General features: G+C 40.7%; 1 protein-coding gene across 1 annotated transcript in view; it reads left to right on the top strand.

Annotated features, from left to right (window-relative positions):
• The window catches only part of mtor (mechanistic target of rapamycin kinase), an 82,108-nt gene that overhangs the window by 12,591 nt on the left and 50,966 nt on the right, over window positions 1-18,551 (top strand). The window contains 10 exon segments of the mRNA XM_018675222.2: window positions 2,812-3,062; window positions 3,190-3,276; window positions 5,862-6,029; window positions 10,100-10,212; window positions 10,603-10,765; window positions 11,238-11,330; window positions 11,711-11,857; window positions 12,261-12,403; window positions 14,307-14,469; window positions 15,859-16,004. Of these exon segments, the coding sequence (XP_018530738.1) occupies window positions 2,812-3,062; window positions 3,190-3,276; window positions 5,862-6,029; window positions 10,100-10,212; window positions 10,603-10,765; window positions 11,238-11,330; window positions 11,711-11,857; window positions 12,261-12,403; window positions 14,307-14,469; window positions 15,859-16,004 (1,474 nt within the window).

Below are 18,551 nucleotides of genomic sequence, written 5' to 3' on the forward strand. Positions count from 1 at the left end.
AATATGGTAATAGTTTTACCAGTTTGTTCTCTGACTAAATGGACTATGACCAGAATTGGAAGCTGTATATCTGTTGGCAGATTTGTTAGGGTCAGTGTCTGGGGCACTAGTATCTTTGACAGCATGTGTTATACTTTGTGGGAGGTCATTGGATAGGCCCATCTCCTCACCTGACTTCAAACAAGACCAATCACGTCACTACAGATCTTGAAGGCCATAAAACTGATGAAATGATGGGTATTCATTCTTACTAAGCTGCTGTACTTACATCTGTTATTGTGGCTAGGAAACGTTTCAGTTTTTTCTTACACAGCTGAAGCCTGAATTACTACTGTACTGTTGCCTCACTTAGCCACACTGATTCCTGTTTGTGGGCTGTAAAGGTACAGATGTGTAGCCATCCATCACCATCATTAATCTAGATTTGGTGAAGGCTGGAATAATAGAGGATCCAACAGAAAAGCTATCCTCTTTTACCTATATGCCCTGCGCCAATCTGTTATGTCTACAGTCCAGAGTCTGCAGGGAGACGACTGGAGCAGCTGAAACTGTACTCCTGCAGAGGGCCAGTGAAACGCTAGATACCAGACATCTGTATTCTCAGATGCCTTGTAAAACTTAGTAGCTCTGCATAGATGAATGGACGGACTAACCCCATTTGCATTGTCTTTCACTGAAAACATTAATAAAACTACTTATTTAAAAATGAAATATGCGTGAAAAATGCTAAACGACCACCACTGATGCTTGGTTTATTTTAAGAATTACAAGAAAGAAGAAAGAAATGATGCTCTCTGAATCTGGTCATGACTGCCAAATCCCTGATGTGGCTCCCAAGGTTCTCCAGTACTTAAAGTGATCCTGAAATGGTGTATTACAAATGGCAACAGTCACATGAATATTTTAAATTTGAGGGTGAAAGTAAGATTTATCAAGTGCTCAGACCAAAAATGGCACTATTTAAAAGAAAATAAAGGCTGTGTTAGTGGTTGTGTTGCTTCAGGTACTCATGAGAAGACGAAATACAATCCAGGAATGCTGGATTGAGTTGTATATCCATGAGCTGGAAGACATATCAGACACCAAAACAAGCTTTTTATGATGCCATGGGACAGGATTTTTACAAGTCTGTCGTCTTACCTTTCGTCTCAACGATCAGGAGGTGAACAGAAGTTTCATTCTTCATGTTCCAACTTTAACATATAAGGAATGTGAGCTAGCACATATTTGATTGGTCAAGGAAGAGCCTTGACATAGCATTGTATTGTGGCAAATGTTGGCCCAGCTTCAAACATTTTTGTTGAATGACCCGTGTCAGGTTCTCCGCTATACCGACACAGCAAACTCATTGAATTGACTAAGGGGGCTTAATTTTTTCTGCACAGTTCTAACAATCTTATGGCTGCAATTAATACACACTTTGTAAAGAACAGGCATTTCTTGATCATGTATTCCTTTGTAATACTAGATAACCTTTTTAAAATCTTATTATCCAGGTCTGTCCACTGGGGACCCTTATGTTTTTCTCTGTTATCATATTTGTAAGGCACATGTAGATCTAATGCTTAGTGCAATTAATTTGTGCTCTGGCATGCACCTGACTGAAAGTTATACAACTGTGTGAGCTCATATCATCGTGCAATACCTCATAATGCCACAACAAAACAAGAATGAAAAGTAGCCCAATAGAGAAACAGTACTATGTTTATGTTGGCAAATAAAGATGTTTTTCCATAGTTGCTCTTGGGGTTTAAACAAGACCAAACACACAGGGCATAGTCATCAACTACTGCAATCATGTTTCATCTTATTAAAAAAAGCAGAGGAGGAAAAATTATTTGATTTGTTTGCCAGCACTGTAATGGCGGTTGGTGCCAGAACTGACAAGCGGCCAGCAGCAACAAGCCAACAATATCAGCTCTCCTCTCCTATCAGCCTGTTATTGTTGTCAAACTTTATAGCCAGCACCAGAAGCATTTTCAGCTGTATTTAAGGTGGAGAGGAGGTGTTGATTTGGATGGTAAAGGCCGGGTGGGTCTGGGATGCCATAAATCACTTTGTGATGTACTCAAACGTACACACTGGAGAATTATTGCCTGGCTAATGGTCTTGGGGAGTCATGACAGAAGAGCCTTCAATCCTATATACTCACAACGGTTGGGCTGATGAAGTTATAGCTGGAATTGGATTTCTAGTTGTAAAATAAGCTCCAATACTGGTAATGGTATGATCACATTTGGAAAAACCAGAAATAGTTTAGACGGACATTCTTCACTCTTGAGAATAGAGCTGGAGGTGGTTAGGATGCTGATTTTGACACTAATGCTGCTGTCACATAGTAAGTTAAATAAGAGCTTTCCCCCATGACCAAAAACTAAACCACTATTTCTTATTAATACTTACAACACTAGACTAAACTACATTTAAGTTGTTATTGTCAGACTACCATGCAAAATGCAGATATTCCATGTTTAATTTAGACTATAAAGTTATTTCTGTTAATACTTCTTAAATATATATGATAAGAAAAAAAAACATCCAGCCTCTAATCAAGGAGCCGACTGACTGAAGTGTTCTCACCTCTGAAGATGCAGGAGGTTTCAAAGCTACTGGGCTAATGAAGCACTTGAGCAGTCCACCAGTAAGCTTCCCACATAAAAGTGACAATCTAGGAAATACTTTCCTGGAGTACCAGCGGCTTTCTCATTGGGTTATTGCACACACACATATAATCATTTCTTCCTCAGAGTGTGAGATATTGCAACTGTTGTAAAAATCAAAGTGAACCCCTCCATTTTCTCTTCCTCCCAGCGGACTACAGCACTAGTGAGATGCTAGTGAACATGGGCAACCTGCCCCTGGATGAGTTTTACCCAGCTGTGGCAATCGTCACTCTGATGCGCATCCTAAGAGACCCTTCACTGTCCAACCACCATACTATGGTAGTCCAGGCTGTCACCTTCATCTTTAAGTCTCTCGGCCTCAAGTGTGTCCAGTTCCTGCCCCAGGTCATGCCCACTTTCCTCAATGTCATCCGAGTCTGTGATGCTAGTATCCGAGAGGTATGTAGCATTAAGTAAGAGGGAGGAGGCTGTCTGGTTGATTTGTTGTCAGTTTACTTATGGTTAACAATCGTCTATTCACAAAGCAGCTCTCTCACTCTCTGCCTGTGCTCTTGTTGTCCTCTAGTTCCTCTTCCAGCAGATGGGAATGGTGGTGTGCTTTGTGAAGATCCACATCCGCCCCTACATGGACGACATCTTCACCCTCATCAGGGTAAGTAACTGTGTCAATACTACCCCCCACCCCAACCCCAGTCCCTAAACACTGGTCATCCAGCTTCTCTTATTTTCTTGTGAGTCAGGCAAACAGCTGCAAACTCTTAATTGCACTCAGTTGTGCTCTCCACTTTCCTCATCAGGGGTAATGTGTTCAGTGCCCCTGGATGAAGGTCTGGCTCCATGTCACACAGCAATATACATATGTGGTGTGGTACTGACCTGTCAAGATGAAAGAGTTTATGGAAGTGGGAGAATGAGAAAATCATGTTATTTAAACTTGGATAATATTCTTTTTTCCCTCTTAGTGTTACTCATTGTTTAGAATTACACTTTCTAACTGCAGCTCTGATGTGCGTTTCCACTCAAGTTGTCCAATTCATTTCTAAGAGAAAACTGGTGATGACATACTCTCTTATCACATGATGTGGAGCAACTGCTAAAGCCATAGCCCCTGCACTTGCACAAACACACTTGTCTAGCACATAATCATATAACAAGACACAAAATATCGTGTGACTGTCCTTGTATCGAAATTTAGGTAACACTGTTACTGACACTTTTGCAATGGCGGTGACTCCTTCTGGAGAAAAGCAATTGAGAGAATTGGACCACTGCGCCTCAAGTCCCTCTGAGTTAATAAATGGCGAGTGAAACAAAGAATCTATTCATTTTTGCTCCAGCTCAGCTCCCGCATCCAGATGAGGGGGCTGGAATAGCCATTCAGGATGTACACTCACTTGCACTCTAGTCAGCTGCCACAGGGAAGGAAAGCAGGAAGTTGGGGGCTGCTTGAGACCTCTGGTCACTGACAAAACACCTCTGCCAGATCTCACAGCTGAGGCCCATTGACTGATTGACGTATTGCGTGACTTCAAGTCTTCCACCTTAACTCCAGTTGTGATTATCTCTAATGTACACAGTGGCCATGCCTGAATTTTCCAAAATGGTGTCATAAGCCACACAGAGACGTGATGTCAGTCCCAGTTGACAGGAAAGTGTCTCCATTCCTCGTTATCTAGTGTTGTGACGCCTCTAGCACGTGAATGCTTTGTATTTCCTGAGGGAACTCTGTCCACACGTCTCTCTCACACTCACCTCACTGATTGAAACACACTTTGACCCAATTCCTCAGACCAGCACAAACCCTCAGCAATATATTAGAGTAAGGTGGATGAGGTAGTGCTTTGTGCTAAGTACTTTGGATGTACTCTCTGAATATTGTAAAAGTTTATATTCAGAAATTGGACTTGCATTAATTTAGGTCACTCTTACTTGGGCCAGCCATGTCTGTCTCTTAGCTTAGGAAGTATTATTTTAGTGCATTTGTAGATCGTGCTTTATATTTTAGGAAAATTGTGGTGAATCTTTACATAGCCTGACCTGTGAATGTTATGGAACTGTTGTCGTTCAGTAAGGTGGTAAACTAATTTACCTAGCATCAGAGAGTGAATAATCCTAATCTGAATTTCCGTCCTAGTTTACTGATACTGGAAGATATACTGTATATGATACTGTTCTGATTAATAGCAACATACTACACAGAAAAATCAGCAGAGTTAATTCAACACCTGTTGAGTTAAATTCAACACTTTGAAAGTGTTAAATACTTCACACTATGACAGACTCATAGGGTACACCCTGTACAGATCACCAGTCCATGGCAGGGCCAACATATAGAGACAAACAACCATTCACACTCACATTCACATCTATGGGCAATTTTAGAGTCACCAGTTAACCTAATGTGTTTGGACTGTGGGAGGAAGCTGGAGTACCTGGAGAGAACAGAGAGAGAACAGGGAGAACATGCAAACTCCACACAGAAAGCCCAGGGCCTGAACCGGGGATCAAACCCGGACACCACCTTGCTGTGAGGCGACAGTCCTAACCACTGCACTACTGTGCAGACCAAGCTCATGAGCTTCCGTGAATAATCTCAAAACATGCCGTTACCGTGTCCTCGCCTTGAAAATAAAAGTGTTATCTCACTGTTTCGTTGACGTAAGGGACCAGTGGACTGCTAACTGCTATTTTCCCCATGAGCAAAATGTTACTAGATCCATTAATTCACTTAGCAACACGTGATACAGGGTTATTTTTTTCAATTAACTAGGCAGTACCATAGACCGTATGGGTAGTACATGGCGAGTTGATTAGCTAACGCTACGTAAGTAACCGGGATATTTAGCATAAACCACCAGCTAAAATAAATAGTACTGGGTAGGTAATTTAAGATTAGATGTACACACATCAATGCTCCTGGTCACAGTTGGAGTGTTGTCTGGTCACATCCAGTCAAAAGTAAAGACAATAGCTGGCTGGTCTCCTGCCTCCATGCTGGAAAAAACAGACACGTTGGACCTCTGGCAATAACACTGGCTACCTAGTGAAATCAACTCTGTAGAGTTGTTAGCAGAGTATGTAATTAACTCCCTGTATCAACACTGACATTGTCTGAGGAATAACTATCTTGTAGTTGAATTAGACTTTAACAAGAGTTGAATTATTTTTACTTCTACTTCTACTCTAACACTGAAAATCTAACACTTTTGATTTTGCTGTGTATGTTCTGTGCTGTAGGAGTACTGGACACCAAACAACCCCATGCAGAACACCATCATCCTTCTGATCGAGCAGATTGTGGTGGCTTTGGGTGGAGAGTTCAAGCTCTATCTGCCTCAGCTCATCCCACACATGTTGCGTGTTTTCATGCATGACAACAGTACCGGGCGCAGTGTTACCATCAAGGTGAGTGAAAGCTGGTGCAGTTCAGATGACAAAATCAGCAATCCTGCAAATTATAGGCTTACACTAGGCTAAAGGAGTGTATACATTATTTTATTTCCAAGAAGAAAAGCTGTTGTTACTCCCACTTTGATTCACAGGGCTTTCACTGGACAAGATAACACTAGACCTTTATTAATTTATTTTTCATTAATTTACAGTCTTGCAAAAGGGTTATTTAGCAGTAAAACATGTTTTTTTGTATGAATAATAGATTAAGAGATAAATATTTGTGTAAAAAAAAGGTTTTTGTTTTTCTCTAAGTCAAAACTTTGCACAAGAATGCATGTGAAATATACGTATTCAGGCTAATGGCACATGGCATGCCTCGATGCTGGAAAAAACACACATGTTGGACCTCTGGCAATAACACTGGCTACCTAGTGAAATCAACTCTGTAGAGTTGTTAGCAGAGTGACACATGGCATTTTATATGTCAGAATTACAGATGAGAATAGATTTCAGTCAGTTGAGTTGAAATTCGGTTATTGCAGCAGGAAAGCTCACAGAATAAATCAGAGAAGAAAAAGGGAACATAAACATACAAATTGAATTGGAAAAATAAAAACAATAAAGATACAACAAATTGAGAGGTTGCAGATATGAATCCAGAAAGGTTGGAATTGAAATTGTGGTCATAGAGCTGGAACAGCTTAAACAAAGTGTTCTCAGAGCCTCAGCAGAGGCTTAACAAATAAAAAATATTGCTTGGAAACAGGTTAAAGCTGCCATTAATGCTTACTCAGCAGTGTACCGAGCAGTAGCAGAAATAAAAAAGAAAGTGAGTCATTTGAACATGCTTGCAATAAAAACAGACCAGGCTGCCTGCTTTGGACCGTGCATAGGCAAGATCATCATCAGAGAGACCAAACTACTTTGTTCCACTGTCCTTGAGCAATTTTCCACTTTGTTCATTCACTGTCAGTTTCATAGTGTTGTCTTTTACATCATTTAATTGGTAGCCTTAGTCCAAACCTTATTTCCAACTCTGAATATGTTTTATAATGCTTCGAGAGAACCAGATAATAGCCTAAGCATCAATCTATCTGTCTTAGAAGTAAGGGCAGAGACTGTCAGTGGGTTGTCGTGCTTATTTCTTTACTAATACTAATCTGGTGGTTTACATCAGTTTGTCCTCTATTTTGTGGATCACATTTTTGAACTGTAGCTTTCCTTGTAGAACACAAAGTGCTATATGTAGTACACAACTGATAAATCCCACATTTTGCCCAGAAAAAGTGGAAGTTTCCCAAGTGTGTCCTAGATGTTTATCAGTAAATCAGATTGCAGCAGGCTTTTGAGTTCTGATTATGAGGTTCTGGTTTTGTGTGTTTTTGATGTGTTTTGAGAACAGGTAAATAACCTGATGAGTCTCAGTCAGATGAAAGTAAAAAGCTTGATGTAATAATGATCCTAATATGTTGTAGGAAGTAGCTTTATTACAGTAATAATCCATTGTGACTGATCAGTTATCTTATTCTGCCAACAGAAAATCAAATGTTTGAAATTGACTAGAGGTTTGAAGGTACACTGTGTAGTTTGGAACCCCCAGCAGTGCTGTAGAGCAGTGTTTTCATGAGTGTGTGTTCCTGTATGACTAATAAGCAGTTTGTGGTTGTAATGCTCCAGACAGTTCACCAGTAACAGCAAGAAAGAAGGTGACTAGCAGACATGGATGCAGGTTCTAATTTCAACACACATGTGATACCACTCAATTTGAACATACCCCTTTTTGGCTTACAAGAGAACTCAACAGGGCATCTTTAAATACCAATGTAACAAATTCATATTTGAACATTTCAGTCACGTATTGACCTGCATCCGTCTCTTTATGCAGAGTTCGATCAGACTGAACTTTGACACACACAATCGTCAGATGCTCTGACGTTTGATAAAAGGCTGTACAAGCTTTCGGCCACACCACACAAAATACATTTCAGATTTCACTTTGACCTTCCAGAAGAATTCTCTAAACATGACAATCCCTGTGCAAAAGAAAGATGAACAGGAAAGAGTAAAAATTACTTGCACATTTAAATATGCTTTTAGTTGCTATCTACAACCGTTAAATGTTAAGTCCTTACAAAAACATGAATAACTGAACATGAAATATCTACACAGAAATAGAAGGTAGGTGTAATAGAGGTTTAATAATGGCAGTAAAACAGCATGTATGCAGGACACAGTGTAGCATGACCCCAAATAATGTTACATAACAGATTTTTTTTTTAGGTCAGAGACATTTGACAGCTGTGCTGATTAATGAAGAAAAAGTGTGCTGTAAATTTGGTAGAGAAATGCACTGAGATTGAAAAGATCATATGTCAGATTCAAGCTGTTATTTGAATACATAACTTAATTTTGCCAGCACTGCCAAGGGGGGTGAGTGTTTAAAGTAAGTACTCCCATCGCGCCACACTCCTTTGGGAAACACAGGAGCTCAGCCATCGTTTGACTTGTTTGCGGTTTCCGTCAGTATCCATCAAGACCATTCAGTTCTAAACCGTCAACATGTAATACAGGCAGTTCAAAGACAGTATAGACCTGTAGCTAACACACTCTCCTGTTTCAGTGGCCGCTGCCAGTAGTTGTCTGGGTTTTCCCTCAAACCCTAAATCACGGTTTGGGTGAAGACCACAAAGACAGAATCATAAGGAGCATGGTCATCTACTGCTCTCTTCTCTAGTGAGTTTTGTCTCAGAGCCTGCAGTATTAGATAACCCTGCGGCCCACAGTCTGGATAGTCTGTAACTGGGTCTGGAGCCTAATCTTAAGCACAGGATGGGGGTCACAAAATGGGGCACCTGGGAATCAGGTTACCTTCAGGTCCAAAGTAGAAGAAAAGAAAAACATACTTCCATCATTTTATGGAGCTGTTCTGTCCCAACACACACGCATACTCGTAGGCCTACACCTCCACCTCAGCTTCCTGCTGTCTCGCCGTGTGCAATTTAGACGTGGGGTTGGAGGTGCGGGGAAAGTGAAGTAGTCACAGTGTGTGTTGGGGCCTGGGGTGGGTTTGTTGGCTGCAACATACGTCATCCTTTAAGACCACCATCTATCCACATATGCTGCTCACATATGCTCTACATAAGATGCCACGACCATTTATTTAAGGTGTGTTGTGGACAGCTGGCTGACTAGATGGAAACGGCGCTCAGGACTCCCAGTACGCCCTGCAACCTTGCTGATATGTTTATGAATTTAGAATTTTATATTTATACTGTTGTGTCATGACAACTTCAAATTCCCTGTGCCAGAATCAGACTTATTAGGATCATTACATCAAACTATAAATTTTCACAGTGCAGAAAAATTGGCATGTTCTCCTTATTATATTGACTATTTATGACAGAGGAGGATCACACTCAATGATGAGAACTCACCTCATGTACAGAAGACAAGCAGACAACGCAGAATGTTTTTGTCATTACTACATTTGAAACTGAAACATGAAGATATATGACCAGTTTATGGATGTGTCTCTGCTCTCAAACAATAAAACCATTGATTTAGAATCCCATGAACCATTGCACAGGAAACATCATGATAATATAAAATTATGTATAACTTAAACTGGCATATGACTGCCATGTGTATAGGGACATTGATGTAAAACTGTACATTATGGTTTAGTATAATAGTGCATGTAAGATATGTATTAACACATTGAACAGGGGATTCCCAGTGGGAATCAAAGCTGCAGCTCTACATTGTGTGTTTCAGTGTGGAGTTTTGAATTTGAAATATGCTTTACTTGTGGCTCCAGTGTACTTTGTAGTGTATTTTGTGGTGTGTGTGCTGTGTATTGACATACAAGTAAGTTATCTGGTCATTCATTCACTCATAATAATGCTGAATTTTCCTGGAAGGCTAGCATGCATGCCAGCACTTTGCTGAAATAAAACACCATCCGGCTTTTCTTTTAGAATTCCTGAAGAAAACCATTTAGCCATAACAAGCTCATTAAAATGAACCACTCGTGTTAAGTGTTGCGGTATGAGAGACTGAGTGGTGTGTGCTTTTTTTTGCAGCTGCTGAACGCCATCCAGCTGTTTGGTGCCAACCTAGACGACTACCTTCACTTGCTGCTGCCTCCTATTGTCAAGCTGTTTGATGCCCCCGATGTGCCCCTGCAGGCCCGCAAGTCAGTGCTACAGATGGCTATTCCTGTGCTTATGTGGTTGTAGTTTGAGATCTAAATAAATATTTAAAATTCATCCTCACTGGATGGGTTTTGTTGATTTAACTTGGAGTTGCATTATCTCCTAAATCTCATTCTAAGTTGTTAAACACTAGCACCACAGAATTGGAAAAGTGAAAGTAGACCAGGTCTGTGATACTAGAAAGATGAGCTGGGTTCCACTGGTAGAATTCTTCACAGCATGACATTTTTATGTGCTCTTTCTTTGATATAGAAGATTGTAGTCGGCAAACACTTCCAACGTTTCACATATTTTAAAAAGCCCCTCAGAACTGGTCATGTCTCTCTTTGTGTCTTGCTGAGCGTTTTCTGTTTTTCCTCTTTGTGGCTCAGGGTTGCCTTGGAGACACTTGACCGGCTGACAGAGTCCCTGGACTTCACAGACTATGCTTCACGCATTATCCACCCAATCGTTCGGACACTTGACAGCACGCCTGAGTTGCGCTCCACTTCTATGGACACCCTGTCCTCACTAGTGTTCCAGCTGGGCAAGAAGGTAACTATAGCTGTCCCCAGGGCTCCCTTTAGATGTAACTATTATTCAGTAGACTACTTCCCGCCTCCCTACTGCTGGCTTCACAAGAACAGCATTTCAGTAACCTCCACCCCCCAGTCTTTATTACTTCCTGCCAGACTGCTGATGTCATTGGCCGTTTGGTGGCAGGGGGTGGTGTTTATGAGAGTGGATGAGGTCATATTCAACCCCCCCCCATCCCCCCCCTTTGCTTATCCCTAAACCATACTATCGTTTTCAGGCCTAACCTCAGAAACACCACCAGCCCACGTGCAGCCACGTCTGGCAACAAATTCACAGGGGAGGCTTTTGATCTGAGAGTCATGGTGGTTGGATACAAATGCAGGATACTCAGTTATTTGGCTCATTATGAGGGGAAAGAGGTAGCAAGAAACCACATAAAGCACACATACACCCTTTTATTTACTCTCCTTCCCTTCCCTCTTATTTTCAGTACCAGATCTTTATCCCCATGGTGAACAAAGTGATGCTGAAACACAGGATCAACCACCAGCGTTATGACATTCTCATATGTCGCATTGTTAAGGTAAGTCCCCCTCAATATATCCAGCTTTTCTCAAAACCACAGGTAACCAATTGATACTGTGCACGTCTCCTGGGTTCATGAACATATGTTCATTGTTCTTTACCTCTTGCCCAGTCAGGTGCAAACATTCTAATTTTTCATGACACAGAGTAACTGCACATGGTCAAGCAATAAATTATATAATAGTAAATAAACACTTTTTTATGTACAGTTCACCATAAGCAAGTCATTACCATGCTGTGTTTATCAACAGTTATCCCTTTGGAAGGAAATGCACTTCAACATGTTTTGATGCATGACTCAACAGTTAGTCTGTGTGTGGGCTGTGTGTGTGTGTGTGTGTGTGTGTGTGTGTGTGTGTGTGTTTGTGGTCATAATAGGGCTACACTCTGGCAGAGGAGGAAGAGGACCCTCTAATCTTCCAACATCGCCAGCTTCGTGGTAACCAAGGTGATGCTCTGGTCAGCGGGCCAGTGGAAGCGGGGCCAATGAAGAAGCTTCATGTCAGCACTACAGCACTTCAGAAGGTCAGAGGGGAAGATTTTACCTGGTTACTGATTTATACTTTTATAGAGAGTGGTGACACTGTTTGACTGTTTGCCGGTATTGTTATTGTGTACTGTAAACAGTCCTGTGTACAAGCCCTTAGTTTACTTGTAGTGATGACATACAGATCAACAAACTAAAGCGGTGACAAAAAAGGAAGGAAAAATCTCCACCGCCATCATCAAAACACAAAATCAGGCAGTATTTTCCAAAATATGCTGTTCCATTCTTTGTAGCATTTGACCACTAGTAAATGTTTTATGTGTGTATAACAGTCAGATCATCCCACACACATTACTTGTGACACTCAGATCTGGAGAAATTTTGTTGGTCCCACGTAGTTCCCAGTGATCTCTCAAGTCAATGATCTTGGTCCCTTTGCAGGCTTGGGGTGCTGCCAGGAAGGTGTCCAAAGATGACTGGCTGGAGTGGCTGAGGCGCTTGAGTGTGGTCTTGCTCAAGGAGTCGTCCTCCCCAGCTCTGCGATCGTGCTGGTCACTGGCTCAAACCTACATCCCTCTTGCCAGGTACACCACTTCTGTCATAGTAACTTTTGATCTCCCTCCCCTTTTTTTCTTGTCTCATGTCTTTATCGCTCCACATTCATGACAGATCACAACAACTAAAAACATTCTAACTGAGCAGCTCTGAATTGAGCAGCACCACAACAACAGCTGATGTTTCACTGCTTTGTTCAGTGGTGGCTGTCCAAACCCCTCAGCTTTCCAACTACTAGTGGTGTGAAGTACAAAGACAAAGGTTCAAATTCTGTTACGTCTCTGCATTGATATGGGAATTACAGTAGCCTCAGAGAGTATTTAGACTCCTTCATATTTTGCACACCTCTGTGTTGCTGATTTTATTTATATTGGATAAGATTTCCTTTTTTGCCCATGTGTCTACACTCAATAATCCATCATGACAACAACAAGTGAAAACACGTTTTTAGAATTGTTTGCACATCTATTAAAAATGAAAAACTGAAATCTCTCATTTACAAAAGTAAAAAAAGGAAATAAATAGCAGGGAACTCTCTGTAGGCCTCTGTGAGAAATTGTGGCAAGGCATGGGTCAGAGCAGTGGTATAAACATGATGGAAGAAATTGAGGTACCACACAGACTCTTCTAAGAGACGGCCGTTTGGCCAAACTGAACTACTGGGCAAGAAGGGCCTTGGTTGTAGAGTTGACTCAGAACCCAGTGGTTACTCTAAGACTGCTTTAGAGGTCCTCTGCAGAGATGGGGGAACCTGCTAGAGGGACGACCATCTCAGCAGTGCTACATCTGTCAGGCCTTTATGGTTGAGTGGCCACCCTGGGTAAAAAAAACATACGATAGCCTTCTTGGAGTTTACCAGACAGAAGTTAAAGGTCTCTGAGAGCATTAGGAAAATGATTCTCTGTTATGATGACACAAAAATTTAACTCTCTGGGCAGAAATCCAAACACTAAACACCTACTTTACCTGGCTACCATCTCTACAGTGAAGCATGGTGGTGGCAGCATCATGCTATGAGGAGTGCTTCTCAGTGGCAAGAACAGGGAGTTTGGTCAGAATTGAGGGAAGGATGAATGCAATTAAATACAGAGAGGTCCTTGAAGAAAACCTCCTCCACAGGCATGCAACCTTACACAAAGGTGACAGTTCACCTTTCAGATTCAGGACAAGTCTCTGACTGTCCTTGAGTGGCCTGACCAAAGCCCAGATTTAAACTCAGCTGAACATCTGTGGAGAGAGACCTGAAGATTCACAGCAGTTCACAGATGATCTGATGGATTTTGAGAGAATCTGCCAGGAAGAATGGGATAAATGCCCAAATGCAGGTATGCAAAGCGTGTAGAGACTTACCTAGGAGGGATTGAAGTTGTAATTGCTGCCAAAAGTGCTGAATTATGGGTCTACTTTTGGAAGTGAGAGGTTTCAGTTTTTAGTTTTTAATATATTTGCAAAAGATTTTCTGAAAACATGTTTTCAATTTGTCATTATGGATTATTAAGTGTGAGGGTCACTCTAATTCCCCATGTTAATTTAGAAACATAACAGAATATGAACCACTGTCTTTGTACTTCACACCACTAGTAGTTGGAAAGCTGAGGGGTCTGAGCAGCCACCACTGAGCAAAGCAGTGAAACATTGGACTGGTTGCACTATCTATTAGTTTCCAGATGTGACTGTGTGTAACTGTAAATGTGAAGCAGATTGTTACTGAAGAAAACAATAAATACCCTGTGATCAAAGCGATAAAACACCATAGTACTTGGCTATACAGTCATCCATTTCTCAAGCTATACAATAATCTTGCTACTGATTGATTTGCTGGTCTCCCAAATCGATTTAAAGCCTGCTTCTGAAAGAAATCCAAATTTTAATTTTGTGTTACGCTACCTTTCTCTTTATTTAATGTGTAAATGCTGCCTCTGTGGCCCACAGGGACCTGTTCAATGCAGCCTTCCTGTCCTGTTGGTCTGAGTTGAGTGAGGACCAGCAGGATGAGCTCATCCGCAGCATTGAGTTAGCTCTCACCTCCCAGGACATCGCTGAGGTCACGCAGACTCTGCTCAACCTGGCAGAGTTCATGGAACACAGTGACAAGGTTAGCACTGAACTGCAGTTCTGTTATATGAAATCACAGAATTAAACTGAAAGTTTGCATGCATCCTGTTTTATTAGGCTGCTTCCAGGTCTACATCTTAAGTTGCATTTTCTAAATTCAAGGTTTTGATATTAGATGATTTTAAAGGGCTGATAGGTAGGCCTTTCCTGCACCAGAATATATTCTCAAACTGTCCATCATCTACAGGGATTAGATGTTATTCATACTGCCAATGACTATAATGTTGCCATTTTAAAGTTGTTTATAGCTATCCAGCCCAGGAACAAAAAGTACATGCCCATTGGATGTGAATGACATTACTACATGATGTTGAAATGCCATTTGAAAGTAGGCTGTACTTAAATGTGTCCCCAGTTGGCAAAATAGCTGCATTCGCACCTAATCTGTTTTAATATTGTCTTGGCTCAGACAATTTTCTGTCTTCCATTTTCATCAACGCATCTTCAGACCGACTTGAAAAGTCAGATAGTGAACCAGATGCAGAGCAAAGTGTATGACTGCAAGTAACAGAACCTGCTTAGTTTCTCAGTAAATTTATCAATGCAAGAACAAGAGAAACCACCCAAGTCTTCTCATTGCTCTCATATTTTGTGTAACTACCAATGCCACAGTTCAGTAAAGTTGGGATACCTGCATGAGCAGGTAGCACTATGATGGGGGCACAGTGCAAGTGTTTTTTATTGCAATTGAGATAGCAGAGTAAAAGTTTTTTTTTTAGTTTGCCCAAACTGCAATACATAATATTTCTTAACAGTTAACCCGTCCAGTAAGAGAACTGATCAGAAAACATTCTGGCTACAATTATTTTATAAAAATTAGAAGAGGAATTTAGGAATTAACCACAGCAATATCTTGTTTCACAGGTGTTGGAAGACTACTATAAGGTTAACAGAAAAAGCCTTTCAAGACAGCACTTTCTCTCTAGTCTGCTTTTTCACCACACATGTTGAGCTAATTAGTGACGATACTGTTACGTTGAGGGCAGACACCGTCATGGTTGGGTCATAATAATAATGGGTTTCAGCAGGGACTCCCTGCTGTGAGGGTGCAGTAGAAACACATCAAGTGTCCTACTCTGAGCCAGTGGAAAGAAAGGCATAAGATGTTTTCTGTAGGCTTTCAGACATCTTTTTGCAATCAGTTACAAAGGCGCCTTAATACAAATCACTTAAATACTACATCAAACTGCCTTATTCCAGTCATCTGCAATAACAGTGAGACATCAGCAGAATAAGTTCTGTTGATGATGCAAATCGCATTAATTGCTAATAGATGAAAGTAGAGGTCACAGACAAGTGTTCATTCAAGTTTCATTTTATTTAGGAAAAAAAACTTTAGTTATTTTATAGAGTTTGTTTCCTGTTACAGGGCCCTCTACCTCTGAGAGATGATAATGGTATTGTGCTGCTTGGTGAAAGGGCTGCCAAGTGTCGTGCCTATGCCAAGGCTCTGCATTACAAAGAGCTGGAGTTTCAGAAAGGTCCCTCTCCTCTCATCCTGGAGTCTCTTATCAGGTAGGAGGTCTGAAAAACTCAGAAGCAAACTTTTTTTTTTTAAATGAGAAACAACCACAACCTTTATAAACTGTGAAGAGTTGAACTCTTTCTCCTCCACAGAATTTGACTGAAAACAGCAAAAGTTCAAGCTTTTTATTTACATGAACCTAGCAAATAAGAAATGACTTATCTTAATTGGCCAACCCAACATATTATTAGGATGTGTTATTTCTCCTTTGGTCCAAATAGATAATAATGAATAGTGTCTTGTAAACTTTGAGATCATAATTCATATCATTCATATCTCATCATTCAAGGTCCGTGGAAGGTAAGAAAGTGCTCATTTATTTACTCTTCCTGATGATGTAGGTTTCATCCTCATCACATAAACTAGGTTTGACAGGTACCTCTGTCATTAACGGTTAGTGCATTAGAAGTTATTGCTAAAGACAAACATTAAATTACCCTCTCAGAATCAATCTTTAATCTAATAAATATGCAAAGAAATGATACTATACATATCCCCTTGTCCCATAACCCTTTGATATTTTCTGTCATCTTTTCCATCCCCTTTTCTCATCCCTCTTTATTTCTGTGTCTTTGGCATGGCACGGCAAAGTCTGTTTTCCAGGCATCTAATTGGACACTTGCCTCCTTTTCATCTATGAGTGTCTGGACTTGTGTTTCTCAGGGGCCTGTTTTCAATTTCTCAGGAGCCTTGATGATGATGAATGATGGGAGCCGGCACTCTGGTGTTTTCAATATCCCCATCTGGTTCTCACCTCTCCAGGATTTCCCATAAAAGATCTAGAGGCTGGTGTGCAGAAAGCACTACGTAAACCTGGCTGTACTGAGTCCTGGCTGTATTTGAAAAAAATGTGTTCATATCTAATGCACACTTTTTGATGACGAGGCATTGCCACTCGGATTTTAGTAGCTGATGAGTCATGGTATTTGTAGCTGAGTTTGATTATTTCAGGAATTGTTTCTGGTATTCTCATATGGATCTTCAGTTAAAATTCAGGGTATTAAATCTGGATAAATGACATACTCATAATAGTACAAATTTTATGAGTTGTAACTGGTATGAATAATGTGTTAGGGATTTTAAGAAAATCAAGAGAATTAGTTTGTGGTCTGACTATATTCTCAGGCACCATAGCTTTGGATAGAGCCAATGAATTGGTCACATTTTCCGCATTAATCCCAACAACAGAAGAATGCTGTTAATTGAGCATTTGGCATATGGTGTTATTGGTACATTATACAATTTCTTTAAGTGGACTTGTTCTCTTGGAAGTTTTGTTGTATTTGACAGTATGTTGTAGAATGTAATGATGGGGGTGAGAGGAGTGTGATAGGCATTATAAAGTACAATGCTTCGTAATTCATAGTGTAAATATGAATTTGGTGGTTCCATCACCAGTGTAGCGATTTGAGCTTGGCGATGTTGCAGCTGGACCATGTGTTAATAGTAAATGTGTAGCCATATTGTTTCCATGAACCATGGAAATACTTGGAAATGGAATTTTAAATTGAGTTTAGTATGTTAAGATGTATACAGGGCTGCAAACTCTTAAGCAAGATTTCATCTTATGCTTGCCACCCAGTGTGGCTTTTGTGCATAATTTTATTTTGCCTCTCAAGTGCTTAAATGGCATCAGTGTATGAGTACAAGGGTGTGGACACACAGCAGGAAGACTTGTACAATGTACCACAATCCAGTGGCTCTGTGATGTACCATTTTTGTGGTTAGGATGTTCTACTCTAAAAATAACAGATGGAACTCCTCGTACAATATAGTGTAATGTTTTTGCCCACACTGTAACAAGCCCATTTAAATATTTTCATACCCTTCTAGATTTCCACACCATAGTTTCTATGATTCCTTGGGCTTAATACCTCACTGAAGTTTAACTTTCCTGCACAATAATGTTAAAATTACATTTGGAGAAGTTGGGTTTCCTGAATTAGGCATGCTAGCCTTTCAAACTGCCTCTATGGAAACATGAAGGTTTACATCAATAGTTAATTTTACATCACTAATAGCAAACCTCTAATAGTAGCATTTACACCCTCCATCACTGTTCAAGGTCTGCCTTTGTTGTTGGGGACACAAGTATGAATACTTTCTGTCCTTGAAACAGAAAGACCTGGTCATTTATCACTGTCTAAATGTCTTTTTTTAAATCCCCTCTATTCCACTGTGGCCATTTCTTTTAAAGGGAAGGGATAAATGTTCTTCTTTAATTAGATGTTTACCCTGACTGACTTGTCACCTTGTAAAAGGAGGTGAATCTGACTAAGCCTACCGCTGAGCCTGTATAGGCAGTGCTCCCTGTCTGTAGGTATTTGAATGCTCTAAGGCATTCTGTTGGTTCAAAGCAAAATGGTGTCATTGTTTTCAAAGCAGTAAACCTGGAGGCATTTAACTCGATTGCAGAAAAGAGTGTGTGTGGTCTTCATTCATGGGACCTTGGTCATTCCTGGGGCCAGTGTCCTGGGACCTTTGGCCAGTATGTCAGAAGATGACCCAGGGGTCAGGGGTCAGTGGCTCAGGGCAAA

Source organism: Lates calcarifer, linkage group LG6 (assembly GCF_001640805.2).
Source record: "Lates calcarifer isolate ASB-BC8 linkage group LG6, TLL_Latcal_v3, whole genome shotgun sequence".
In the NCBI taxonomy this organism is placed as follows: Eukaryota; Metazoa; Chordata; class Actinopteri; family Centropomidae; genus Lates; species Lates calcarifer.